Raw genomic sequence first — 27,834 nt, 5'->3', positions numbered from 1 at the left:
CTTCTTCTTTGGCACTACAACCGCTTTGCGGTCTTGGCCTGCACCAGAGACAATTGTTATTGTCAATTATCCCTGGTGCTATCTGTAACATCGTTTTTACGGGCGGGGTTGTTGCTCCCGCGCCAACCCCCTCTTTGTCAGCGCCGGGTATCGGGAATCGAAACCATGGCCGGTTGAGTGACAACCGATCCCGGGATTCGAGAACCCTGGTCATCTGCGCTGACAACGAAGAACGTCACCGACTACTCTATCAGCGGGGGTTTCGGGGGTGGACCGATAACACGTTCAGTTATCCACGATAGAATATTGTGCCTTAACGTTGCACGAAATAATCATTTAAAAACATACAAACTTTTGATACTATTGAATTTTGAATTTTTGAATGTAATTTTTTCATGTGAAAAGAGCGATCTAGTCGCCGGACCCGTTTTTAAGCTCGAGTCGAGCTTTTGCGTTAAACGTTAAAGCTTCAGGTTAAAGTTTCGGAGCTTTAATCGGGTTCGCGCGAGATTTAAAATGCTATTTAACCGTTTGCAACTCGCTTGCGGGACCTATTGTTTGCTCATCATATTTTATAGATTTATTTGTCGGATTAAAGTTTAAACATTTATTTGTGTTACTCTGAAACTCAGATTTTCTAATACACAGTAATAAAGGGAAAGGTTTAGTTTCTAGTCCGATAGTTATTTTTACAAAACGGACGTCCTGGGTGCAATTTTTAGCACCTTCAAGCAGATTTTTAATCAACTCTATTCCGAAGCGCTTCTAAGATGCCGTAAGTAGACAATTGCAAAGTGTTGTTATAAGACATTGAACTAAATGTGAACGTTTTTTGCTTCCGAATGAATAAACTCTTTTTTGTATAATAAAATAAGAAACATACGTAAATACGGCTCTGTCCGCTGTTATAGATAAAAAATCTTTTTTTTTTCTAATCGTAGTTTAGTCCTATTTTCCGGCGCCACCCGGCGAATCCTAATCTATAGTGTATAAATCGGCATTTCTTTTGTCCTTAACATTGAACAGCTACGATTTGTGAGGGAAAGGGTAGCTTTTTTGTTTCAAGACAACCGAAAAAGATTTGGAAATTGTCGCATTCACTCGTGATTCCGTTTATGCTTCATTCTCTCGTTTCATCACTCGACCCATGCTTTTCCAGGCACCTTAATGTACAATACGTCCTCCGTTGGCTGCACCGGCCCCTCTGTGGTCCTGCTTGCCTTACACTGTTTGTAATCAATTTTAACCTCCACCTAAGCGAGTGTTTTCATACACCAGCTGATAGTACGCACACCGCACAAAAGTAAACACCCAATTTGAAACATAGTTTGCGATAACAGACAAGCACATTTTATGGAGAGCAAAAACAATAAGAAACCGAAATGCAAGCAAAACAAAAAGCAACCTTCTATAACCTTTCAGGTACACCTTGGTGCAGCTAGTGGCTTGGGTTCTTCTGCTACGAAAAATAAGGAAGAATAACTAATGCACCGAAAGTAAGATTCATTTATCAAACAAAAGTTTAACACGATAAGAGAAAGCATAACACAGATACCGATTGACTCTTCAAATGCGTTTCGAAAGGCGGCAGGGCTTCGGTGCGACGATTGCCGAATAAATGTTCAAATTTGATGTAAATTTACACTCGAATACTACTCCTTAAACTGAACAAACAATCGTTAATCGGTCGAGGGGTCCTTCATTGTTCGACGGCATTTTTGGGTTTTCCCTTCCTTTTTTAGCAGAGTTTTGAGATTCGATCACCGATAGAAGATACTGTCACCGCCGATCACATCGAGTCTTCTATCAAGTGGCGGTTTTGTTTTATCTATCAGTAACTGACAATCAATTACAAGCGTATAAATGGTCGATATCTTTATGGTTTCTTCTCGGTGAAAGCGGTTTCCCCTCCGGACGAAAAGGTAAATCCAACAAGAGGAAAGGTTTCAAACTTTACCAACCTTAACAGCGTGATGTGGTCATCCTTTTGGACACCGTCTACGAACGACAGCCACCACCACCGGCGCAGTCTGGCCGTAGGCGGCTCCTCGGGGAGGTTTGTCCACCAGCGAGCGCTCCGCCGGCAGGATTCCGGGTCGACGCGTCGCCATACTGAATGCCGCTGCCGATCCGCTCTGGATCGAGCTCTCCGGTCTCGATCTTAGCCAGGATCGTTTTGGAGCACTTCAAAAAGGCTTCCTCAACGTTTTCGCCCGTCTTGGCGCTCGTCTCCAGAAATATAAGCTCGTTCTCCTGCGCAAAGTTGCTCGCCTCTAGGAACGTGACCTCGCGGTCCTCCTCCAGATCCTTCTTGTTGCCGACGAGCAGGATGCAGATGTTCTGGCTGGCCAGCGTCCGCGCATCGTTCAACCAGTTCCACAGCACGTTGAAGCTGTCCCGTGAGGTGGTGTCATAAACGAGCAGCGCGCCGGCAGCCCCACGGTAGTACGAACGGGTCACGGAACGGAACCGCTCCTGCCCAGCCGTGTCCCATATCTGCAGCTTGATCGACTTCCCGCCCACGTTCACGATTCGGGAACCGAACTCCACGCCGATAGTATGCGAGCTGTCCTCTTTGACTGGACGGACCACCGGTCAAGGACGAGAAAATACAAACAAACAATGTTTTGACGGAACTTTCACATTTGGCACGATTGTAAGCGCAGCGCGCTAACGCACAAAGCCACGGACGATACGGTGCGCCGCACACAGTGCCAGCAAACTGTAACACTGCTAGGTACGCAAAGGGGGTCAAATCGGGCTAGCAACTTACATTTGTTTTCGATAAAGTGGTGCAGCAGGCAGGACTTTCCGCTGCCAGCACGTCCGATGATGAGAAACTTGAACAGATAATCTGGCGCACCGTAAAGGGCGCAATAGGGACGCACGCAGAACAGAAAATGAAACCGGAAAAGGCCAAAAATGAATATTTTACATGCACCAGTGAGCGACTGAGCACAGAACAAGAGCGAACATTTACCGTATGATTCCGACATGTTTACAGTTCGTCGTTGTCACAGCTTGCTTCTACTTTCTACGTCGAGCCCGTGGTAGCCAGCTACACAAACAAAACAGTTCGCCGTATTGTGCGAACTCTCCCGATGGTGAAACACGATAATTATTCACCTACCCGTTTAGTCACCCCAATGATTATTTCTGCTTCTGGTGCGGGTCTGTTGTTTCGCTACTACGTTGTGTTCGCAGTGCTTTGCGTGTTTTGGATGTTGGATCGAACACTGATGTTTTGACGTTTCACGCAGGCGAAACGGACACCGTTACGAGGGGCGAAAGTAACGCCTCATCAAAGCTTTGTGAAACAGAAGAGAATCGAAAATTCAACCGCTCACGGTGTACATTATTTTGAAAAAGGGCACATTTTCACCTTAAGCTTACATAAAACAACGGGTTACTTTTAATTATAAATGGCCCATTGTTTGAAATTCTTTGCGTTTATGCTGATCGTTTAAATATTCAAACGACAACCCCCTAACGCAACCCTGCTGATGCTTGTTTCTAGTTTCGGATACAAAAACTGATGAAAACAAAACGGAAAAGTGAAAGGTGAAACCTCCCGGCGGCGGCAACGTAGATCGTGGGATCGCGAGATTGCGGCCATAAAAACCAACGTCAATGTAAAATGGAACATTAGTCACCTCGCTAGTATCGTGGCCAAATGAGCAATGTCGTTTCTAGCGCTTTCATTCTTCGGCCTGAGTTTATTTGCCGTTTCTTTGGAGGCCAAAAATGTGTTGTTACTTCTGGGTAAAAAAAAGCTTCCAAAAAAGGCTGGTTCAATGGTTCATTCAATTGCGATTTTCCCTAATTTGTGTTCGATAGCTGACGATGGTGGCTTTGAGATGGGAACCTACAGGAACCGGATCGTGCAGACGCCGTACCTTGATGCGCTGGCAAAAGAAAGTTTGATCTTCAACAATGCGTACGCCTCGGTTAGCAGCTGCTCGCCGTCCCGTGCATCGCTACTGACCGGCATGCCGGAGCATCAGAACGGGCAGTACGGGCTGCACAATGGCGTGCATAATTTCAACTCTCTCCCGAAAGTTAACAGCATCTCCTCGATCCTCACGCGCCATGGCATTAGGACGGGTTTGATCGGAAAGAAGCACATCGGTCCGGATGATACGTATCGCTTCGATTACGAGCGTACCGAGGAACAGTATCCGATCAATCAGGTCGGGCGCAACATTACCCAGATTAAGCTGTTTGTGAGAGAATTTCTGCAGCAAAGCAAAGCCTCGGGCAACGATTCGTTCTTTTTGATGGTATCCTTCCACGATCCCCATCGGTGCGGACACATTACGCCCCAGTACGGAAGCTTCTGTGAGCGGTGGGGCTCGGGTGAGGAAGGTATGGGCCTGATTCCGGATTGGCATCCGATCTACTACGTGTGGGACCAGATCGATCTTCCGTACTACGTGCCGGACACAAAACCAGCACGCTACGATGTGGCCGCCCAATACACGACCATTTCGCGTCTCGATCAAGGCGTTGGTCTCGTGCTGAAGGAACTGCACGATGCTGGCCTAGAGGAAGACACACTAGTTGTGTATACCTCCGACAACGGACCACCGTTGCCCGCAGCCCGCACGAATCTGTACGATCCAGGTATGGCAGAACCCATGTTTATGCGATCACCGGAAAAAGGTTGTCGGCGAAACGAAGTAACGTACTCAATGACCAGCCATCTCGATCTGGTGCCAACGTTTCTCGAGTGGTACAACATCTCGCATCCCCAACCGGCCACATTAACAGGGCGCAGTTTGTTGCCGCTGCTCTTCCACGAACCGACACAAGGATCGTCCAATCAGGACGATGCTGTGTTCGCCAGCCAGAGCTTCCACGAAATCACCATGACGTACCCGATGCGTGCGATTCGTACGAAGCGCTACAAACTGATCCACAACATCAACTACCAGCTGCCGTTCCCGATTGATCAGGATTTCTACGTTTCGCCAACGTTTCAGGACATTCTAAACCGGACGCTCGCCAAGCAGGCCGTGCCGTGGTACAAAACCCTGCGTTCGTATTACCAGCGCCCAGAATGGGAGTTGTTCGATTTGAAAATGGATCCAACGGAATCAAGAAATTTGTTTGGCAAGAGCAGCATGAAGGACACGTTCCAGCAGCTTCATGATCGGCTGCAAAAGTGGCTCGAGACAACGAACGATCCATTCCGCTGTGCTCCGGATGGAGTGCTGCAAAATACGGGCGAATATGAAGATAATCCGACGTGCCTCACTCTAGGTCATTAGGCACGAGATTTGCTCGCTGTCCATATCTATTCTGGCAAAGTGTTGACCGAAACGAAGCCAGTAATACTCATTAATAAAACAACGATTCAATCATAGAAAACCATTAAACGAATAACTTTTAACAAATTTCGGGTTTTTTGTGTCTTCGATAGTCTTCATAGAAGATGCTTCGTAGGATCGCGAGTAACGCGTAATGCAGTATCGTCTTCGCGGCTGTCAAAATGTCACGTTTTACAGAATGTAAACAAACAGTGGTTGAGGCAGTTCGCGAGCAACACGTTCTCCGGCTAAATATGGCCCAGAAAGAATTACGTTTGGAGGTGAAAAAAATCCATTTCCCGATGACCAAGAACAATTTTAAACTAGTTTCACCTTTTGCAGGTTGCCAAACTACGGAAACTGGTAAAAACCGCCCGCACGAACATCGTCCGCAAGCTGGTGCGCGATCGAGGGTTTTGGTCAAAAAAATTGACTGATTCGAGTGATAACCGACGTGCGGCAAAGAAAACTGAAGCTTCTGAGGCCATCTTGAAGTACACACGATCACTCCGCACGTACCAACTAGTGAAGGATGTTATACGCTTCGAGTTGCGGAAAAATGATCCATCAACGAAAGTGTCGACCGAGGTAGCCGATCGCACTATGCTACGATTTCATGCGGACTCGAAGCTTAGCTCCGCTGTCACGTCGCTCGTAGATCGGTTTGAAATGCGTCGAAACGATTCACTCATAGACAAGGTGGTGCAGGAAAGTCGCGTAAAAACTAGTGAATCGACCGATGATACCGCACGAAAGAAGAAAAAGAAGCCTAAACCTAACACAGACAAAGGTAAGAAGGTCCAATCGAAGGAGAGTAAGCACAAAAGCCACAAACAATCAAAAACGGCGGAAAACACGAAATCCATTGCTAAGGACGAAACAAATGAGAATGAAGACGAACACAGCGACAGGGAGGATAAAGACGACCACAGCATAGCAATGAGTGAAGACCATGATACTACTGAGGAGAGTGACGCTGCCGATGAACGGCCAATTGAGAAATCGAAAGACAAATCCAAAACAAAGCTTCCTGCTCAACAAAGTAAAAAGAAACGCAACAAAAAGGGAACGCCCGTTAACCTGAAACCCCCGGAAGAAGATGACGAGGACGAGGAAGGCTCCATGATGGTTCAAGACAGCTTTTTTGTTACGGAATCGGGCGGCAATTATGTTGCTGTAGCGCCCGTACTGAAGAAAGGAGAACAAGAGTCTAGCGACGAAGGTGAAGAAGCAGAGCAAAGTTGGAAGCTATCGTTCAAGCGCAAAAAGAATCAAGAAAATAGTCCTCCAGACGCGTCGAATGGAGGTCGAACTGGGCAGCATGGTAAGGGAACAGATGTGATATTAAAATCGATATTTCGATTACAATATTTCATATATATTTTATTTTCTAGAAGGCAATAAACGCACGTTTGCTACAGCGGATGATGCTCGCCCTGCGAAGCGTAACCGAAAGGACCAAGGAAAGCTGAATTCGGAACCAGAACTCCATCCCTCTTGGATGGCGAAGCAGAAACAGAAAGGAATAAAACCGTTTGCGGGAAAGAAGGTAGTGTTTGATGAGGATACCTCTTCGAAGGGAAAGTCCAACGAGGATCTGCATCCATCGTGGGCTGCAAAGCAGGCCCAAACGGGTATTAAACCATTTGCCGGTCGGAAGACTGTGTTTGATGACCAAAGCGCCAAACCGAAAGGGCCGCCAGTGGATGATCTTCATCCTTCGTGGACTGCGAAACAGGCCCAGAAAGGAATCAAACCGTTTACTGGGAAAAAAATAACTTTCGATGAAGACCACAGCGTAGCACCGATTGTGAAGTCTGCCAAAGACCTTCATCCTTCGTGGGCTGCGAAACAGGCCCAGAAAGGTATCAAGCCGTTTGCTGGAACCAAAATAACTTTCAATGAGGATAGTAGTGCAGCACCGATCGTGAAGTCCGCCAACGATATCCATCCTTCGTGGGCTGCGAAACAGGCGCAGAAAGGCATTAAACCCTTTTCCGGGAAAAAGATTATCTTTGGTGATCAAGGAGCAAAGGGTGGCCAACCACAAGCTGTCTCGAAGGAAGTAGAAACAAACCTTCATCCCTCGTGGATTGCAAAACAAGCCCAGAAAGGTCTGAAACCTTTTGCCGGTAAAAAGACTACCTTTGATGACGACGAAACAACTTCAAAAGAACGCCCAAGAACCACCCGAACCAAGGATTCGCCAACGAACGGTGAAACGCATTCCGCCAAGTTTCAATCGATTCGCAATGATCTACACCCTTCGTGGGCAGCGAAACAAGCCCAGAAGGGTATTAAACAATTCGAGGGGAAAAAGATTACTTTCGGCGATTAATGAATTGGTAATCGGGCAACCAAAAACGTTGGAAAACGATTATGCATTTTGTTAGCTCCAGTCGACCCATATCTGGTTCATTGTATTAACGATAAATAAATTAGTCTTTAAACTCAACATGCTTGCCTCTCCGTCGTTCGTCTAAAGCACATCCGTTTGGTAAACACTGCGTGGTTTCGGCTTCGGAGGCACTGTCCGCAGTTGGGCCTGCAGCTCCAATAGCAGTTCGGGCTTTTTGCCGGCAATACGCTCGAACCGATTCATCGCAATTGGAAGCAACACCTCCACCATGTACGTTTTATTCTTTGCCACGAACTTCATCTGCAGGGCAAAGAAAATAAACAAAGTTCTGATGTTGACCGCACTTTGATAAAGCCCAATTTTTCTCTTAAATACTTACATCGGCGTTGAGCGAGTTGGGTGGCTTTGTGGAATGTTGCGAAAGGAAGAGTTCGCGGATCAGCATCTCCGCGTCGCGCTGCAGCGAATCGTATTTCGCAAGAAAGGCACAACTTTCGGTCGTTTGGATCAGGTGTCGAGAGAAAATGACCGTCGCCTGCGTTAGATTGATCCACGTGTCGCCCGTCACGTACAGCCGGAAGTCGACCCCGAGCGGTTCGAACTCTTTGAGCAGGGTACGTAGTCCGGTTTTCGTTTGCAGATTGTACGGTTGCCACGGATCTTCAGTGCGACCGATCGAGTCCACCAAGCGGTAACGTGCTTCATCGAGTAATTGCTCGAGCGTGCTGCGCAACAGACCCTCCATGTGGTAGGAGAGATCGAGACCGATCTCCCGCAGCTTCAGACACGGTTCGCGCACGCCCTCCACGACTTTTGCGACCGTCTCGAGCTGGGTGTCCTTCGTGAGATAGTGTTTGATGAGCTGTGAGGCAAAGTGTTGCAGTTCCATATTGCACCACACGATCAGCGCGCTGGTGCAGGAAGCTTTGGCACTGAAGGCCCGCAGAAACTCGCTCGCCACGAGTGCCACGTCGCAGAAAAACAGCTCGGAAACGGCCAGATTATTTCGACGCGCCTGACGCTGCGACGAACGGATCGCACTCGTGCAGACACGTAGCAGAATAGTGCACGCTTCGCGGGATTTTTCCATCTCCACCAGCAGCTTCAGTGGGCGACGGCTCGACCGCAGGGCAGCTTGTAAACTGCGGCTCTGAGAGCTCGACAGTTCGTGCATTAGAACGGAAGCCAGTGATACCTTCAAGTTCCGTACCTTTTCGCCAATCTCTGCCGCTCCGTGGAAGGAACTGTCGCGGGCCAGATGCTCTTCACACTTTTGCAGCAACGCCAAACTGTCCTCGAAGTGACGTTGTGCAATTTCGGCTTGTATTTCTTCCGGTGCCGTCACCAGCCAATCGGGAGGGAGATTTTCCACGATCACTCGTCCAACTTCCGAAGCCGTGGGGCTAAGGGCAAGCAATTCGCTGTCGGTGGACTTTTGTGGGTTCATGTCGAACTTTAGACTCGTTGGTGGCTGTGGAGCTTGCGCTTTTTTCGGTTTCTTCACTTGATGGAACTTGATTGCCGCCTCGAACTTGTCGATCCACTCCTGCTTGGTGGCCGAATTGATGCACTGGAAGATCCGCGCCCCGTCGCTGGTGATGACGTTGATTGCGTTCTTATTCACCCCGTCCAGATCCTTGATGTTGATGACGGCGATCTTTTTCGTCTCGTATTCGGTGACAAACTCCAGTTTCCTAAGTTAGCGGGTTTAAAGAGATTGTAATTTCTGCATAATCAGAAACGCACCACATTTTTCTCACTTGTCATGCTTCACTTTCGCCAACACGAGCACCTCGTTGAACAGGAACAAATGGATCCGACAGATTGGTCGATAGTCGTTCGAGTCGAGCTCTATAAGGCCTCCCTCGTGGATGAAAAATTTATCATCCAAGTTACCCTTGTATCCGAGCAACGATTCCTTGATCAGCTGAATCGCTTTCCGGTTTTGCTGCTCCTCGTTCACGTTCGGATCCAAACTTTGCTCTTCGATGATGTTTTTCTGCTCGTCCAAGAGTGATTCATCGCGCAACGTCGTCAACAAATTGCGCTGCTCGATGAGGATGTGTGAAAGTTGATACATTTCTGACTCGAGATCTGGAATTGGGCAAGAACTTCCAATCGATGCCGCTCGGTTTCTTGTTGTTTTGGTTTGGCTCCACCAAGATTACTCACGTGAGATCTCCTTGGCCGTTTCGATGAACTGCATATAGTTTTCGTAAACATGCTTTTTCAACGTTGACGACACGGTTTCGCTCAGACCGTGAATTTTCTGTTTCGTTTGCAGCAGTTCCGGACCTCCGACACAATCCTGCACGAGATTTTTCACGTCTGCGAAAACAATGGCAAAAACCGAGCAACGATCAATGGTGGGGACGCCGTCACTCTAAACAGCAAATGATTAATTTTACGTGGCTTACATTTCTCGGCATTGAAATTATCCTTTTCGAACATCGCTGTGCTAGCTTCGGGCATTTCGATTCGGGTTTTATACAATATCAAACAACGATAAACACTTGAATTGTTTGCATCAAACTCAGAACTTTGTTACTATGATTGTGATTAAATATACTTGAATATTTGTTGTGACAGCTCGCTAACGTTACCGTAACGCGTAACGTCACAGGGTGCTTCGGTGAATTTCTTACCAATTCACATTCAAACGATTTGAAGCTGATGATTGAAATTTAATTAGGAAAAAATGTGTGATATTGAATATTGTATTGGAACAATAATGTTTATTTGGCGTTAAGTAATTTTACTGCCCATCATAAGCCTTCCATTTACTTGTTCATTTCACTGGCAGTTTTCCCGTTTGCTTCGGCTTCCGGCCAGGACGTCCCCTCATCGGCGCAGTTCCGGTCCACGAACCCGGCATGCCTTTTGAATTTCCGCTTCCTGCGGCAAGTTTCCGCTCGTGCACTTTCCTGTGCTTTGCCAGATGGTCCGATCGTGAGAAGCACTTGGGACAATGCTCACAGCGATACGGTTTCACACCGGAGTGCGACCGGAAGTGCCGCGAAAGCTCATCCGACCGCGAAAAGCGCCACTGGCATCCGGGCCACTTGCAGTGGTAAGGCTTATCACCAACATGGCGGCGTAAGTGCGCCTTCAGGTGTACTGGCTTCGCGTACACTTTGCGGCACGTTTCGAACGGACACACAAACGTGCCGGTGGAGTCGGGCTCGTTTTCACTTTGTTTTCTGACGGTTCCTGCTGCTGAGCGTCGTTTAGAAGCCGGCAGCAGTCGATGGGATGCAGTATCGCTTTCGAACGATTTCGATGATCTAATGAAGGCATCGCACGACTCATCACAAAGGTATGTCTTCTCCGGTAGTTGCAGCTCGTTTTCCCACAGTTGACTAAAATCTACACTGTTGTACTCAAGGATGAAGTTTTCTACGTTCAGTTCCAGCTGAAGATCAACCACATCGTCAAGAATCTGGAGCAATTCGGTGGAGCTCGGTGGATGGACCTCGACACTAGGTGCCGCCATCACGTCCGGAATGATAGTAGATTCCGCACACGGTACGCACAGTTCGGCGATTTCGTACGCCAAATATGCATCGTCCTGCAGCTCAGTGTAGAGATGGTAGAACCCATTTGCAAGAAAGTCTTCCGACGAGTGATCAACGGCCATTCTTCCAGGGTGAACTTTTACGAACCTGCTGCTACCGATCACCGAACCTAACTAACAGCCCTAGAGTAAAGCCACCGTATTCGATGGCCGCGAAAGCTGATACTCTCCCCATGGCGATCGCTTCCCGGCGGGGTTTTCTCTCCTTTCGGTAGATAAACCTGATAACACGCTGGCGTCAGTCTGAATGAGCAGTACTGATGTGACACCATTGTCCGTTCCAGCCTGGAGATCGCAAAACATTGTCCAGCACGGCAGACAAGTCTGGTGGCAGATACCGCCGAAGCGCCCTCGATCGACGCCGCACAGCAGCGCATTAGTGTCGGATGACGACGGACATCCTGCGAGGCTTCGGGACGCTTCGACCGATCGATCCTCCATTTATCTCTCAACTCAACAAGATCCGTTAATCTCTGATGCTAATGTCTACTAGCAACACTTGATTGTTGTTTTATCACACAGCCAGCACAGGCTCGGAAAAGAGTTTGCTGGTTTTGTTTAGTTCCTACTCATCAATCAGCTACCGATGGGACCGATGAAATGGTTGATACGTGCGTTTGACGAATGAACGCCAACAGAGGCCGCACAAAAAACCAGATGTCCTCTGCCGTATCTCTCGTACGGCGCGTCGTGGTCATCGCTGATGACTAGTCCCCTGGGAACTGTTGCCATTTGCCTTACCACGAGCGATTATCCCATTCGTTTAGCGCCTCATCTTTGCGCGCTGTGCTACATGTTGATCTGTTTCATATCAACTGAACTATTTGTCGTGATAAAAAGGAATAAAATTGAAGAAGACAAACCAAAGAGTACCTGAAGCAGAAAGGCCACAATGCATGTAATACGCTTATCAGCGAAGTATACTTACTGGTGTGCTGACGAAAGCAATCAAACTAAGAAATAAAATAATAAACAGCGTTTGGGTTTCATTGTCCATTTCTAAAAATATCTATTACGATTTTCACTTTGAACTTCTCTTTTTGCTTTCACAATGCGCTTCTCTGAACTTCATCATCATGTTGCTATCCTATTCGCCGTAGAAGATTATCTGAACTTGGGCGAGGCCACCGGGCCCCCTAAGCCTGCGGCCTTCGACAAATGAACTAATTGTTATAATGCCGATCTGTCGCCTCTGTCGTCGATGCTGATGGGGGATCATATCTTTATAATAACTTTTACTATCAGCAGAGTAAACGTAGCCAAAACACCGAGGCGTTCGAATTTGTTTGATCTCACAACGACCCCGTCGGCGTGCGAACTATTTCTGTTTGTTGTTGAGGAAATTGGGTTAACTTTACGCTGTGCTGGGAGAGTTTGATTTTGTTAGTAAAAACTGATGCTTCTTGGTATAAAATATCTTTGTGTAGTAATTGATACATGGAAAGGGCTTAAAGCTGAGGAATTTGACCAATATTTTCTTCAATCTGTGTCGTTCACTGCGTTTACGCAACGGCCGTACGTGTCGCTGTGCAGAAGGAGCAAGATTGAATCAGCAGTTATAGAGGAAAGCCAATTGTGTTTTTGGCCATTTCTTACAGAATCCATCCGTCCACTTTTCTTTCCAACTTCAGTACGCTCCTCGTGGCATTCCTTCGGCGGTGGCAAAATCCGAAACACATTTCTTCTGCCTTGCGCCCCCCCTTAGATGCTACAACTTGGTTCTCCCGGTACCACGTGCCACGGTGCATCGTTTCTATTGCGTGTTGTTTGCGCAGCAGATTTTTTATTTATTAGGCGATTCCGGTTGGTAGTTTGCTCCACAAGTCTGCCATCCTTTCTGTCCTTCTTTATTCATCTTTTGTTTTACAACTAAACACACGCATAAACTAACACGACGTGAAGTTTAGGTGCTGCGCATAGACCGGGCGTCTTTTGCATTAATTACACGAATTTGGCGGTTTCAATATGTTTCGCCCTTCCGCATTTTGCTTGCGGTTTGCGTTGATGCTTTGATTAAGTGTTCGGTTGTTTCGATATCCTGTTTTCCCGCGTTGCCTCTAATTTAGGTGCATTTGAAGTTCCCCGTCCGTTTTTACCGTTTGAAACCGCTCAGAAATGCCTCGAAGGGGATCAATACTGTACATAAACAGTAAGTAAATGTTATAGGTTTAATTTATGTTTCTCTTTCTCTTGTTCTTTCTCTTTCTCTCTCTCTCTCTCGCTGTTCTCTTCGTCCTCTACTAAGCAACTGATTTCTTTCGCTATGTGCAACGTCATTTTACATTTACATTGTTTTGCTTAGTTATTTATACAACTGTTTCAAGCGACACTTTGCATCCCGGCAGAGGGATGCCATTTATTGACCATCTGCGTATTTACTGTACTCCCTCGGGGTAACGTAGAACTGGTTTCCGCATTGGAGATCCGCTTGGTAGATTTCAGCAGCGCAGAGAAGGGAACAGGCATCAATTCTCGGCAGCAAACCAAACCCCGTGGCACGTGGTTTACGTAACCACTGCATTGACCAAATCCAATTTTTTCGATTTTTGCTGCCACTTTTGGTTTCGATTAGCCAGCACTTCATCGTACGAATTACATTGAACGGTTTTTACACTAAGTCACTTTCAACATGGTCACAGTTTCAACAGTTTGTGCTTCCTGCTACTGCTGCTGCTGTTGTATGTGCTTCAGATGCTTTTTTAGTTTTTTACTACCGTTGACACTCTGCGCTCATTTGCACAACTTTCGCACGAAGCTTTTCTTACTTTACTTAATGCTTAGTTTGTGTTTGTCCCCCGTTCGCTGCTCGCTACGCTGCCGACGGCACGATACTCGAGCGGCACTTCATAATCCACCGTTTCTTGTTTAGAAATCTAGAAAACAAATATTTAACTGAAACGCGAACACGGGCTTGGTACGGTACTCGTCCGTTTAGCCCTCCTTTTTTACGGTACGCCTCCCTGCGCATTCATCTATTTTACATCGCGCCGTCGAGTCTCGACTTCTCGAGAATTCCGCGTCGTCGTCGTCGTCGTCGTCGTCAACTACTTTACCGATATACGTTGTCGGGTTGCAATATGCATTATTTGTTACCTACGGCCTAGACAGCTTTAGGTCACTTTATGTGTGTTTGTTTTCTTTTTCGTCTCGCTCGTTGGTTCTTCTTTGTGTGTTTTCCATTTGTTTTCCCATTTTTATCCGAACGAAACTGAAGCTGAAATCGGTTCACTGAGCCTCGTCCAGTAGAGCGGCGGCCCCTTTTCCCTTTTCTGCATGAACTGCCGGTGTGCCGAGCATGGGATCCACCACCCTCCCTGGCGTGTCTCTGTGTATTTAGTACATCACCTCGTACACCGTTGCCTTTTTATCACCCGAGCCGGTAACGATGTACTTATCGTCGGTCGAAATATCACAACTAAGTACTGACGAGGTTTCCTTTGACTGTGGCGCGAGAGTGAGTTTGAAAAAAAAAAAATAGGATCATCATCCTCAGCCACCGCCTGCGAACACAATGATGATGATGATGATGGACTTACCTGGAATATGCTGGCCCCGTACGGTGTACGCCAGGCGTTCAGTAGGTTGTCCTTGCCGGTCGAAACGAACCATTTGCCGCAGGCGGCAAACCGCAGCGAAAGGACGCAACTTTCGTGCAAATGCAGCTGATATTTGTCCTGCTTCGTGGCGTGCAGTACCTCGACGTGCGAGTTTTCCATTCCTACCGCGAGCCAATCACCTGGGAACAAGGGCGACCAGTTAGATATTGACCTCCGTCACGGATCGGGCGGCCTGACGGCCACACTTCACTTCCGCTTACCCGTTGGACAGTAGCCGAGGGAGAAAATTTGTGAGCTAAAGTCGTGCTGCTGCAGCTGGCGGCCCTCCCGTAGGTCCCACGATCGGACGGTGTTGTCTAGCCCACCGGTCCACAGCCGCGATCCGTCCGGACAGATGTCGATGCACGACGCACCGTCCGTGTGGCCCTGGAACTGTCGGACCAGCGTCTGGTTGTGCAGATCCCACACGGCAATGTGTCCGTCGCTACAGCACGAGAAGCACACCTTCGAGTCGGGACTGATCGCGAGCGCGTAGCAGGCCGGTGCGGCCGACGTTAGTTCGGCCTTTATCCGTGGCGTCGGACTTGCCAGATCCCAGATCGACAGGTTGGACGCTTCGCCACCGACGATGAGTGTCCGGCCATCGGGGAGCAGCTTCACCGAGCGAATGTAATTGTCTCGCTGCTGCGAATCATAACCACAGGCCAACGCCATGGAGGCCATTAAAGGGACACTCTCTGACTAGGAGCAGACTGTGGCTGGCGGGTTCGGGGTTCGAAGTTACACTCACCAGACAGTCCAGCTGGCTGACGGGACTCTTGTTGCCGGGCTGTGAGATGTCCCACACCTTCACGCAGCCCTTGCCGCCCGTGTAGACGTATTTGGTCGGGTTCGAGATGGTCACCGCGCAGACGACCTCACCGTGGGACAGTGTGTTGATCTGGCGGGCGTGTCGCGGGATTCCGGGTCCGGTTAGGGCGTCGGCAGGAAACGGCACCGGTTGGGGAGCACCTTCACCGTTCATGTGGTACGAATAGGCACTGCAAAGAGGGCTCCACCTTAGTCAGAGACGGACGCGAAGCCGCAGCCGGGCGTAGAAGTCACCTGCTTGGTGACCCTATACTCACGGTTTACCGCTCGAAACGGGCAGCGCGATGCCGTTGGTGCGTACGTGGCCGTGCGGATCGAAGGGCATCGGAGGTCGGCCGTACGGGTCCGGTGGTGGCCGGGCATACGGATCCGACGGGCGTTGATATGGCGAGGGAGGATAGCCGGCGGCTGTTGGAGGTACTACGGCTTTCGGGACACCGGGCGTGGACGAGTTGGGCGTCGGCACGCGGGCTTTCGCACCGGGCGTTCCAGGTTTATCGAGCTACGAGAGAGAACATTACACGATTAGGAGGGCCACGTTGCTGGAGTCTCGAAAGGCCGGTGGCTTACATCTTTCGTTTTTAAACTGGGGGTCGATCGGGACGAGCTCGAGCCCGACCGAGACGGGGGCCGATCGTTGGCACCTTTTAAACTGCTCGAACCCGCCTTATCGCTACCGTTCAGCCCAATACTGTCCCGGTCGCCACGCTCCGACTGATGGTCACCGTTCGGGCGCGGAGAAGGTGAACCCTGCGAAGAGAAACCGTAGCGGTAAGTCATCACTGCCTTGAAGTAGAAGAAATGTTGTCTAATTATTCAACAAATAAGTACAACGATCGAAAGGGACACACACACACCCACACACATGTAGAGGCTCATTCACACGTACTATCTAGAGAGAGATAAATGAAAAACAAAACAACCGACACAACCCAACGAGACCCGCGTGTGTATACGGACATCAACAACAACAACGAACGTCTACGGGCAAAAATGGGACCAAAGCCATGGCCGGTACGGTACGAGTCGCGGTCAGATTTACAAACCGAATAAGTCTACGGAGAGATTAGCATTTAGCGGAGTTAATCACACTACTCAACATCCCGGCCCTGTCGCCTTACTCTATGAACGCTTAAATACGCAGCAACAGTTAGGGAAACTAAACTATGTCACAACCAAACGACAAATGATTAGCGTCTAAAGTGAAGTGAACGAAGTGATAACAAACCATAACACACTAAGGGATGATCGTGAAAGAGGGGGGGTGGGAATGGAAAAACAAACCACTAAGCCGGAAACGGAAACACAGCACAACACTAAGGATCGTACAGTACTCGGCACCGGGTGCGAAAGACAGGAAACGACTATGGCGTACAGGTGATAGTGATGGTGACAGGGAGAAAGTCGAGCAACCAGGACCATTTGCTTTCCGTTCTGTTCAACCAATCGCTCTACTTTGAATGTGGTGAGAGAGAGAGAGAGTGTGTACAACGGGTTCGACATCTTATGCGAGAGATACAGATCCGGATGCGGCAGCGCAACTTGCGTTTTTGCTTCTCAACTGTCAACTATTGGCCAATTGTGGTTCGGTTTCTGTTTTTTGCGGTTGCATTGGCTTGTGCTCACACACGCGCACACGCAGGACCCTTACCGTTTCGTTCGCGACGTCCACCACTAAATCCTGATCACTTTTCTCACCATCACTTTCCTGCAAAACAATAGGCCAACTTTCAATATGGGACGAACAGACAGAGAGAGGTAGATAGAGAGATAGAGAGAGAGAGATAGAGAGTGTGTGTAGGAAAAAACAATAGGTGACCGAGAAACACACACACACACACGCACAGAACATCGGAACACAATTCAACATTCGCCGCAAGGTGCAAAGTGATAAATTATAACTTCCTTTCCAATCGGATCGGTTCCGGTCAAACATAGCATCTTGAGGTAACAGCTTCTAACAACAAAACGGAACAGTAACATCCGGAGCCCGTAGACGTCCTGGGTTTGTTTACTTGCTATACGGTACTGTACACTATTAAGGTCAAAATGAAACAACGGTCGGCTGGCTTGTGACTGTGAGGGCATGATCAGCCCTCCGATCGAGTGTTCGGTGTTTGAAAAGTGAGCAAACAAAGGAACGTCACGCACGAGGATAGTGAAGAAAGAGTAGTGCCACTAGCAAAACACAAGCACACGATTCGAACTCGAAAGTGGGGGGACACCTTTTTCGGGTGTCGTGGGTCATTTTACCGGCCTCCGACCGACCTGTCCGACCGATCGACGTTTGACTTACGTGGTTCAGTTTTTCCTCTTTCCGCCGCTTCGTTTCACCGTCCAGCTCCAGTGGGGATCGTGGTCGATACTTTTCCCGATCGGCAGGTGACACGGAGTTGCGCTAAAATTGAAAATGGAGGATTGCATTACACCTTTTCAGGATGACTTTTGGCGCCAGCGGCGTGAAGCGTTTACGGTTCCACCCGTACGTACGTACCATTCGCTCCTCAGCCGACGGTCCGCCGAGGGGCACTTTCAGGTCCTCGCGGTGTAAGTCGGGCGGTGCCTTCAGCAGGTTCTGCGGGGCACCGTGCGGTAGCCCCATCGGGCCCCCGAACGCCGTCAGCGGTCCGGCCAGCGCACCCAGCGCCGGTATCGGTTGCGGTGGTCCACCGGGTATCTGCTGCGCGTGAATCTGTTGCTGCAAGTTGGAGTACGCGAAGGACACGAACCCGGAAGCGAAGCAGCCCGGAGCGGGAGTGGGTGGGGGCGGGGTGGGGTGGAACCGGTCATGAACGTGTGTGGGAACGAGAAACGAGAAGAAGAGAGAAAGTTAGTTAAACTCGAACGAGTCCACGAAAAGGCGAAGCCGTGCGGCGACGGCAACGGGGGCGACGCTGGGGATGCGTTGTTGATGATGCGCTGGATGGACATGACAACATTTAGTACGAGGCTCGAGAAGCATGTGACGACGACAGGTGTTATGATTAAACAAAAACGGAAACATAAAAGTCAAGCGATTGGGTGATTTTGTGGGGCGAGACGGGATGTAGAGACTACGTTAAATGGTCCGGGTGGCCCATTGAATGTCATGCAATGTTTGAGTTCACGCGGGTGGAAACAACACAACACACACATGCATGCAACAAACAGTGATAATGGTGATACGCTCGCGGAATGGTGCCATGCAACAGATACGTACGTCGTAATTGTGGCTCCTTTTTGAATGATTTAATTAAACTGTCATAATTATTACGGCCGGGCGCATTAAAAGCGCCCAATGGGGCTGCGGGAAACTGACACAATCTGGCCCCCGCACACACGCCGGTGGCCGGCCAGGATCGAGAAAATGATATTCATTTGTTTGCCATGAGTGCCCTACGAGTGGCAGTGTAAAAACGGTGAAACCCAAACAAAAAGGAAGTTAACATCGTAAATCATCATTAACAACAGAGTGGTGCGAAACGGAGTGGAACATCGGAGGCGGAGCCGGGCTGTAAAATCTGGTTAAATTACACATTTCATTTTCGGAGCCACTCGCGTGGAACGTGATCAACGCCATAAATTATCCGTCGATTTGCGAGAGAGTGCAGCAGCAACAAAAAAAAGGCGGAATAAAAACCACTCACGACGTCAGATTAAACATTAATAAGCGCGCTTTTTTCCGGGACCCAACATTTAACGGAAATACATCTGGCCGCCCGCACACAAACGTCAACCAAACTCGGAAGTACCGCACGCATTTGTAAACACCGCCACCCCTAACAGTTGGTCCTTTTATCTCGGTCGCGGCGGTCGATTAACATGTAGATTGTTGTTTTTTTGCGCCTGTTTTTAAACCGGGCCGACAAAAAAAATGGTGCTCCCAGTTCCAATGAATATTAATTACAGAATTGTATTTTTTTCAACTCTGCGCCAACCGGCGGCACAGTAATCGATAGCAAAGCAATGGGTTTAACCGCGGCCCCGTCCGATGTCCGCGTGAGAGAGCGAGTGCTTCGGGTGCCACTTGTGTCGCGCCATTTGATTATGATTGAAAACGGGAGCACCCCCATATCCTCACAGTCCGCAGGTGATCCGCATTTCATCTGATCCGAGCACCGCCGCCGTCGCCGCGCGGTTGACGGTCGCGGTGGTTTCTGTGGTTTGCCTCTGATTGGAACAAAATCTCCATGGTGGGGGCCTGGAGCGAATTGGAGGTTTCAATTTGCACTAATGGCCACCGGTGACCAGATGGTGGGGGTGGGCGTTGACGATAGTTGCCGTGTTGTGTGTTGCTGCGAATGACTAATGCTGAGGTTGCGGGTGCCCGAACGGTTCCGCCTCGGAACTGGATGCGGTTTTTAATCATCTACCGCCACCGTGGCGCGCGTGACAGTGTGCACCGGGGCCGGTTTCATTGGGTGCATTTCAAACGGATTACATTTCAGCACATTCGAACATTGTTTTGAGGTTATGATATATTGATTTGATTGTGGTCAACCGGAGATTCCGGGAGCTGGAGCGAAACACATCACTGTCACGATTGTATCCCTATTCCTTCACAACAGCGCCACGTTGGTGGCCACGATTTTTTTAGTTTGCTTCCGACTATTTACTGTGGATAGTTACTGTTTGTTTTTAATTAATATTGAATTTAAATTAAAACTTAAAACTTCCGATTTTCAAGTGAAGTGAAAGAAGAATAAACTTTCTATAGTGACCATGGCCTGCTACTAGTGCTGAGGGGACTCTCATCAGCTCTCGAGCTCAACTGTCATCCATTTGTCACTTTGTAGATGTAAAAATCAGTAAAGTGATAGTAATCTTGTATCTGAAGAAATGATTGAACGTACGATTCACAAAGTATTCTTCATTCGCTAAAATTATAATCACTCCATTTCATTCCATCCAGCCGTGGGCGTATTTTATGTCCGCTGTTCAGCTACGTCGCAGCGAATTAGGGGAACAAAATGAGCACGGTGGCCATTGAGGCGTCAAAAAGGCTCGCTCGTTAGCCACCTCGTTGTTGCCGTGCCGTTTCGTGGCCCAGCCTCGAGGTCCCACTTTCAAGCATCAACGCCTTCGGCAGCGAAAGAGCCGAGCCGAGAGGGTGGTAAGAGTGGTTGTGGGTAAGCAATGCAATAAAACTTGAAAACCCCTTCCCCACCGTATTGCAACGGAACGGGGCAACATAAAACTTTGGTGCAGCAAAAAAAGAAACAAAAACCCAGCTCCGCTGAATGAGCAACTGCAGTGCACTAACAGAGCGGCCCCGTTGGTTCCGTGGGGCCTCTACAGCGCAAGGTGGTGAAAATTATTACACACCCTTCTCTTCGCTAGCAACGCGGCAAGTGGCCTCAGCGGGAGCCGGAGCTGGGCAAAAAGGACCCAAAAGGACCAAAGAATCCACCTACTTACGGCGAGCGCAAAAAAAAGGCGCAATGAAATATGAACCCGGACCCGGCGGCACTGTGCCTGAAGACCGTTTCGATGCGCCTGCCGAACCGAACAATAACGCCCAAGGCGCGGCGCGAAATAGCAATAATTGGAGGGCAGACATTGGTCCAACTTGTAACCCCTGGCGCTATCCTGGCCATTTTGCACTCGGTGTTAATGAAAATTTTATGTACAAAACGATGCACAGCTTACAGTGCACGGTGCGGTAAGGGCAACCGGTTGGCGGAGAGAGAGAGAGAGCCGGCTTGTGTAACAGGAACCGAGTGTAGCCTAAGTATGTCGTCAGCTAATCAGCAAAATCATCCACAATTGACTGCAAGGATACGTATTTTTTCAGTGTCCTTATCGAACTCCAAACAACATGCAGTCTGTCGCAGGGGTCCCGAATGATTCAAGGTTAACTTTTAAAAGCTTAAAAAACCCGTTTGAACGTGGACTTTGCAAGTGTTGACTACCTCAGAAAGTACCTTCGTTTGAGGATGATTGAACTGAGCTCGGGAGGTTAATTTCAATTTATTGCAAACGAAAAACCGCACAATCCGTATCTGTCGACTGAAAGGAGAACCACTTCAAACTCCGCCGTGCACTGGCGCGGTCAAAGTGCATGTGCAGTGCTTATGTGGGAGCGAGTGCAGTGAAGTTGATGAAGCAACTAATTTATTCGAAGACGATGATGGCCCGGCAGGACGCCTCGCAGGATGGCGGGCGCACGGTGCGAACAACTCCATTACAATCATCGGCCTTCGGCAGGAAAACTTTCGGCATTCAAACAAAACCACGTTCCGTGCCGCTTTTTGACCAACTCACCACCACCACCGTCGGTCGTCCGAAGGTTCATTTGCGCCACACGCAGTCGGGCGGCAATGCTCGTTCCGAAAAGAGCAAGGGACCGCACCAGGACCCACACCGTGCCTGTACCGTGGACGATTGGAATGCCCGCACACAACAACCCTGGAGAGTTTCCCGACCGGCGAAACCCGGCCCGGCCGGTTGGGACGAGCGGAATCGAAAACCGCACACGGTGTGGAAAACACATATTAGCAGTCGTTTACGCTCGCAACTCCCATTATCCTTCGCCCCCGGGGGCCGTCTGCTGCGTGTGTGCGGAGAGGGCTTTAGGTGTGCAACGGTCGCTTTAGTTGGCAAACAATTTCACCCCCGAGAACCGCCGGAGCCGCACGGACGGACCATCCTTTCGACCTCCGGGGTGGTGCCTTGTTGGGTCGGAATGTTGGCTGTTTTATAATGCTTTTGATTGTGGCTTTACAAAACTCGCTCCACGTGGGTGGTGGCCGAATCCTTTCCCTCGGATCGGAGGTCCATTCGGAGGTCCATTCGGAGGTTGTGTTTTTTTTTTCTTCTAGCGCTGGTGTATTGTGAAAATTGAATTGCGCGATGATGCTTATGCAACGGAGGGAAGGCCACACAAAGCGAGGCGGAAGCCAAAGTTTAGTCATTCCCGGGGCGGATGGGCAGAGCGCCCGCCAACAACGGTAAACAACTCCCACTCGGCTCGGCTCGGCGGAAGGACGTTTTCGTGAGGGGCGTTTTTGTGAGCGACACCAACCCTGGACCCGGCACTCTGGGGACATTTGTATGAAATTCCCGTTAAACGTTCATGTTTTTTGTTTAGTGTTGGTATTATGACTGTGCTTAGGTCCTATTGAAGTCTAAATGTACGGAGCAACAATTGCATGAAAATAAAACAGAAAAATATGTAACAGACAACCACGCAACTCGAAGGCTCGTTTGGTGAACACGGAAACAGAAAAGAAAACATTCTTAAATCAATCAAAAATAACTACTTTTTTTCAATTGAAATTAAAAACTCGTAAACAAAGTGATATTATAATAAAGTAAACTAGAACCGAAATAGAAAAAAACAGCGGGAAAACCGTAAACAGAATAAACAAATCAAACGGTACAATAAACCAATCAAAAACGGCAACAGTCGAGGCCCGAGGGTGGATTATGCGGGCCAGCCAGTTCAATGCCAGGCACACCGAAGACCCAAAAACCGCCAACACATTACTACCAAAGGCGCGCCACCGCCGCCACCAACAAAACACTAACCGTTCGTGTTTGCTGCTAACTCACTCAATTTGCTGCTGCACACACGGGCGCACCAGCTCGACAGCCCCCTCTAACGGCCACACTCCCCCTAGTAAAACATAGCCACCGGGTGTATCCTTTCTGGCCAGTACGTGATCGGGGGATCGGGTTGCAAGGAAAGAGGCGAAACAAACTTTTCACCTTCTGCTGATTGTTCCGAGCGAAACTGTGCGTGTTAGAAAGGGAGAGCGAAAGTGGGGAGAGTCTCCCAGTTCTCTCTCTCTTTCTCTCGCTGCGCCGGAAGTGGAATTGTTGAACGAGTTTCACTGATCGCTAGTTATGGGGAGCTGGCCGCCTCTGCCTTGTTGTGGTGTTTTGCGTGTATGCGCTCGGCCCCGAACGATAATGGTGCCGCGACCACCCGGGGGGCCGGGTTGGTGTTTTGGGTGTGCCACCAATCCATCCCACACCCTTCACACACGCGTACAGCGGGAGAGTGGGGCCACCGAAACCGGTTGAGTGAAATTAAATAGGATGATTATATTAAAATGTGGTTATACGATTATAATTATGCTAGCAATTTGGTTTATGCTGCTGGGTGGCGCTGGGGGCCGCGCCGGCCCACCGCGACCAGCGCCGCAGAGAGCCAGAAGCGGTTTAGTGTTTTTGCTCCACTGCTTAGTGGGGTTGCTCGAACATGCTCGATTACACCCATGCGATACCCGGACGGTCGGTCGGTCTGTTGCTGCTGCGCACACAACACACACTGTAAATGTGGCCACGGATCCTGTGCCAGGATAATGGAGCGAGAAACTGCTTTAAAAGCCCGCCAAGCTCGGCTAGCTTTTGTTTGGATGAGCGCAAGAAACGATACCCATCAAATTCTATTACCCCGAGCTGGTTCACTGGGTGGTGGCGGATGTCAAGGATTTGACGATGTTCCGGCCACACACATAACCCAGCACCCCTCCCCATCAGCACATCTGCCCTTCCTGGCGGCACCGCTTTTACGGGTTATTAATCTCAAGGGTGAAGAAACCGAATTCGTCGCTCCACGCATTAGGGTTAGTAATGGCGAAAATTGACGCCCCAAAAGCGATTCTGACATTTGCGCTCTCTCTCGACTTTGTGGGGTCGGTTGGTTGCGTTGTAGTGGCTATTGTTACTGTGCGGCCCCCGTTGGAGTTTTCGTGTCCCACTTTCCGTTTAGCATTATCATTATCCGATCGCTCTGTGTGGCTGTTTTGGTGTTGGATTTATTGAAGAATTCAAAAACAAACACCAAGACAATTGATTCGCAGCAGATCCATGATTCCAACAGTTTCCATAAAACATAACAAAACTCCAAATTGAAATGATTGCGTCCATCATAAGATGTGATGTCACTTGGCAGAATGCTTTACCCGTAAGTTCTTTACAACATGATTTTTGGTCTCTGTACGATGATGTCGATGGTAGTGCAGCGTGTACGTCTCCTCGCCAGATTCGGATGGGAGAGTCATGGCTTGACCAGGATAGAACATTTGGATACGTTTGCCGAATAGTTATGTTTAGAGTCCCTTCTTCGATGAGTGAACGTATCTTAATGAGTAAATGAAGGGAACATTAGCTGTACTCAATATAAAATAGTTGTTAAATTACTTTTTCAATCATATCATAGAAATCATATAAATCTACTATTACAGTGCCTTTTCTGGCACTTTTAGATGAGTTGCGTTGCTTTCAAATGGAGCTTTCAAAATGTTTAATGTGTCTCAAGTAACCCATAATAAGGTCAAGATTAGTGATGCAAACAAGAAGTTTGTTAAAATCGAAATTTGTTTCTCAGAACTCGAGGGATCGATATTCTGCAGTCGAGGCAATTGTGACAAACTACATTCCACCATCCATAATCGAACACAGTTGCAATAACGGGAAGAACACACAAAACATACAGGGGACACCCTATACTCGAGGGGCACAATGAGCCAGGATCCCTTGCCTTTGTATCGTGGACTGAAATCGAGCTCCACCGCCGGGGACCTTCTCGGTGGGACAAACTAATCTCTTTATTGATCGTGCGCGCTCCGGTCGGAGTGGTGGTCACGGCGGCGTGGCTCCGGGCGTGGAGCACGAAAAAGCGAAACGTTGCGCAACATATTAACCCCAACGAAATTAGTGTCATAAAATCGAATGGTAAGTGAGACGCAGTGATATGGGCCTTCCCGGAGCCACCCGAAACCGAACGGGACCGAAATAGAGAAATAAATGCACGAAAATTCATTGTCCACCCCTGTTCTGTATGTGTGTCTCTGGCCATGCCTGTCACGGAGGCGGCAGAACGTTCCTCATTGTGGTCGTCATCGTCTTTTGTCGGCTTCCCCGCGTGCGTCCGCCTTTTTATGATCACGTCCCGGGCGATGCAAACATAATCATTCCGAAACCGCCTTCCCCATGCCCGCTGCCTATTTATTCGCCCGCCCCGGAGGCGACCCTCCGCAGCCCGCTGGTGGTGGTCCTGGAAGTGATTTCTCGAAAGGACACTTCCTTCACCGACCCTCGCCGCCCGTTTGGCAAATAATTTTTGGCCCGTTCCCGGGGGCCAGTGTTGTGTGGAGGAATCGATAGTGTCCTTCGTCCAATTTCGATGGGATAAAAGCCTCGGCAGGCAGGAATTCGGCGGTGTTCCGGGGGGGTGGTGGTTGTGGTTTGACCATAAATGAAGCGTACAAATAGAAATAGCCTTGACATTACCACGGGCGAGGCACGGTCGCGCCGGGTGCGGGGTGGTGCTGCTGACTCGCCCGGAACATAATCGCTCGGAATTGTGTGCTGACAGCAGAAAGGATCTTAGCCTCGGGACGACGACGGTCCGGTCGGTCGGGCGGGACCATCGTTTCCGTCATAAGAGGCGCCCTGTGGCGCTCGCTCCTTACGATGGGGCGCAAATTGTTTCGCCCTTCCGCCTGGCACCCTTCCACCGCCCGGCCGCCAGGATAATAGAGAAACTTATGGAACGTGATGATGTTGTTAATTAAATGTTGAATACGGAATGAATCTTTCGGGAGATAAGACGATCGTTTAATGACCAACCGCCAGTCGGTCGGTCGGTCGGTCGGTCGGGCTGTGGCCGGAAGCCGGGTGCCGTTGAAATTCCGTAAGTGGAACCGGAAAACGGAAGCCGACGGCCGACCGTAAAAGGGGACGACTGCGGGTGGCCGTCGTGCGTGCCAAGCAGGGAAGACATCAGTCAGGCTCGGTCGAGTGTGGTCGAGCGCTCACCGCCCACCGTCGTGGTGGTCTTTTTGATCGATATAAATCACTTTCACTCTTTTCACCACCACCGCCAGGGGGCTCTCGATGGAATGCCGAGATGTGTTGGGTTGTTTGCCGACGTCGCCGGACGTGATTTTAGTCGTGCACTACCCAAACACCCGAAAAACGGCGGTTCCCCGAGGGCTCCATGGCCACAAACCTAATCAAGTCGTAACGCAAACGCAGCAGACGCAGTGAGTGAGTTAGAGACGGTCTCGAGTGGGTCCGTTTTTGGTCCAAAACACATCCAGCATAGTCCAGCATAAGTGAATGATATTATACGAGAATTTGTGGTACACATCCATACACACGCAGTCGGCATTGGTCCGGAAATGTTATTTGAATGCGCATGCATTAATGCTTGGTTCGAATGTACCATTAATGTAATGTCTCATGATTTAAGCAAAAGTCCAATAAAAAAGCAAAACACAAGGCAAAACACGACAACATGCAGCGCTCGACGAGAAAGCAACGATACTTTAGGGGAAAAAAGGGAAAAGAACACAGAACAAGCATAGAAGAAGAAAAAATGAACAGAAAAATGGCGAAGATTGGCGAGTGAAACGCTGAGAAGGAAGCGACAACAACAACGGTGGTTAAAAGGTGTTAAGTAGAACAAACAACACCGGTTAAAGGTTCTGTGTCTGTGTGTATGTGTGTATGTGATCCATGGGGCTTAGATTAGTAGATTATTCACAAACCAAACCGGGTTGAAGAGGGAGAGAAAGAGAGCGAGTGAGAGCCAATGACGGCAAACGCAGCAGCTTGAAGTGAGTAGTGTTGCTGCTGCTGCTGCTTGCGTTGCTCGCTCGGTGGTTGATTTGAATGATAATACAACAAACAACACAAACAATGTCGGAGAGGCATCAACAAGGGGCGGTGGTGGGTTGTTTCAGTTTGTTTTGCGAGGGGATGCGTGGGTTGGTGTTGGTTGGAGTTGGGTTTAACCGTGCGGTAGTAGGTACTACTATTTGGGGACGAAACGAAACTTACTAAAAGTTGCTGAATTCCCTGTTGCTGATGTTGCTGCACCGAGTAAGAGGCCAGGGCGTCGCGCGGACAGCGTTACGAGTGTTTGTTTCATTTCAACACGTTTCGTTGATGCGTAAACGTTTGCATTGATTTTGGTTTTACATTTACAAGTTACATGTAATGTGCGAGCCGAAAAGTGTACGATTTTGAATGACAACGGTTTTTTGTTTGTTTGTTAGGTAAACACGGGTTTCGTTTGCCGAGCGAGTACGCGGTGGTTCGCGTGGTTTTTGCAGCGTAGCGCACGAATAGAAACGAGACAGAAAATGGAGGAAAAACATTACTTTTTAAATTTTGGTTTCATCACTCTGCAGCACGTAGAACGATCGTACGATCAACGGAAAAGTGTAA

At 49.0% G+C, this 27,834-nt stretch overlaps 6 protein-coding genes across 7 annotated transcripts in view; 2 read left to right on the top strand and 4 right to left on the bottom strand.

Annotated features, from left to right (window-relative positions):
• Positions 1-556: 556 nt before the first annotated feature.
• On the bottom strand, positions 557-3,177 carry LOC131211620 (ras-related protein Rab-4B). Its single transcript, XM_058205175.1, has 3 exons — positions 2,981-3,177; positions 2,774-2,854; positions 557-2,579 (listed from the first exon to the last, which is right to left on the bottom strand). The coding sequence occupies exons 1-3, from the start codon at positions 2,994-2,996 to the stop codon at positions 1,999-2,001; spliced, it is 678 nt and encodes a 225-aa protein (XP_058061158.1). The 5' UTR covers positions 2,997-3,177; the 3' UTR covers positions 557-1,998.
• A 401-nt stretch (positions 3,178-3,578) lies between these two features.
• On the top strand, positions 3,579-5,287 carry LOC131211619 (N-sulphoglucosamine sulphohydrolase). Its single transcript, XM_058205173.1, has 2 exons — positions 3,579-3,762; positions 3,838-5,287. Exons 1-2 carry the CDS (start codon positions 3,681-3,683, stop codon positions 5,268-5,270), a joined length of 1,515 nt encoding a protein of 504 aa, XP_058061156.1. The 5' UTR covers positions 3,579-3,680; the 3' UTR covers positions 5,271-5,287.
• Positions 5,288-5,519: 232 nt separating this feature from the next.
• LOC131211618 (protein starmaker) lies at positions 5,520-7,811 on the top strand. The gene is made up of 3 exons (XM_058205172.1): positions 5,520-5,590; positions 5,652-6,633; positions 6,704-7,811. The coding sequence occupies exons 1-3, from the start codon at positions 5,564-5,566 to the stop codon at positions 7,645-7,647; spliced, it is 1,953 nt and encodes a 650-aa protein (XP_058061155.1). The 5' UTR covers positions 5,520-5,563; the 3' UTR covers positions 7,648-7,811.
• Positions 6,720-10,227, bottom strand: LOC131211617 (exocyst complex component 8). The gene is made up of 5 exons (XM_058205171.1): positions 10,086-10,227; positions 9,841-9,996; positions 9,429-9,762; positions 8,048-9,362; positions 6,720-7,968 (listed from the first exon to the last, which is right to left on the bottom strand). The coding sequence occupies exons 1-5, from the start codon at positions 10,138-10,140 to the stop codon at positions 7,789-7,791; spliced, it is 2,040 nt and encodes a 679-aa protein (XP_058061154.1). The 5' UTR covers positions 10,141-10,227; the 3' UTR covers positions 6,720-7,788.
• Positions 10,228-10,456: 229 nt separating this feature from the next.
• LOC131207264 (Krueppel-like factor 6) lies at positions 10,457-11,305 on the bottom strand. The gene has a single exon (XM_058199875.1). The coding sequence runs from the start codon at positions 11,303-11,305 to the stop codon at positions 10,457-10,459; it is 849 nt and encodes a 282-aa protein (XP_058055858.1).
• Positions 11,306-14,404: 3,099 nt separating this feature from the next.
• The window catches only part of LOC131211703 (protein groucho), a 150,997-nt gene continuing 137,567 nt past the window's right edge, over positions 14,405-27,834 (bottom strand). For both annotated transcript variants that reach the window (XM_058205284.1, XM_058205283.1), the window contains 10 exons: positions 27,445-27,477; positions 18,164-18,367; positions 17,966-18,067; positions 17,321-17,377; positions 16,240-16,419; positions 15,927-16,171; positions 15,590-15,839; positions 15,060-15,483; positions 14,779-14,978; positions 14,405-14,683 (listed from right to left, as the gene is read on the bottom strand). In XM_058205284.1, the coding sequence (XP_058061267.1) occupies positions 14,576-14,683; positions 14,779-14,978; positions 15,060-15,483; positions 15,590-15,839; positions 15,927-16,171; positions 16,240-16,419; positions 17,321-17,377; positions 17,966-18,067; positions 18,164-18,367; positions 27,445-27,477 (1,803 nt within the window). In that variant the 3' untranslated portion in view covers positions 14,405-14,575. The remainder of the gene's footprint in view (positions 14,684-14,778; positions 14,979-15,059; positions 15,484-15,589; positions 15,840-15,926; positions 16,172-16,239; positions 16,420-17,320; positions 17,378-17,965; positions 18,068-18,163; positions 18,368-27,444; positions 27,478-27,834) is intronic.

The sequence above is a fragment of the Anopheles bellator genome, chromosome 2, assembly GCF_943735745.2.
Source record: "Anopheles bellator chromosome 2, idAnoBellAS_SP24_06.2, whole genome shotgun sequence".
Classification (NCBI taxonomy): domain Eukaryota; kingdom Metazoa; phylum Arthropoda; class Insecta; order Diptera; family Culicidae; genus Anopheles; species Anopheles bellator.
The sequence above is the reverse complement of the archived record's forward strand: the minus strand, read 5'-3'. Positions and strand labels throughout refer to the sequence as shown.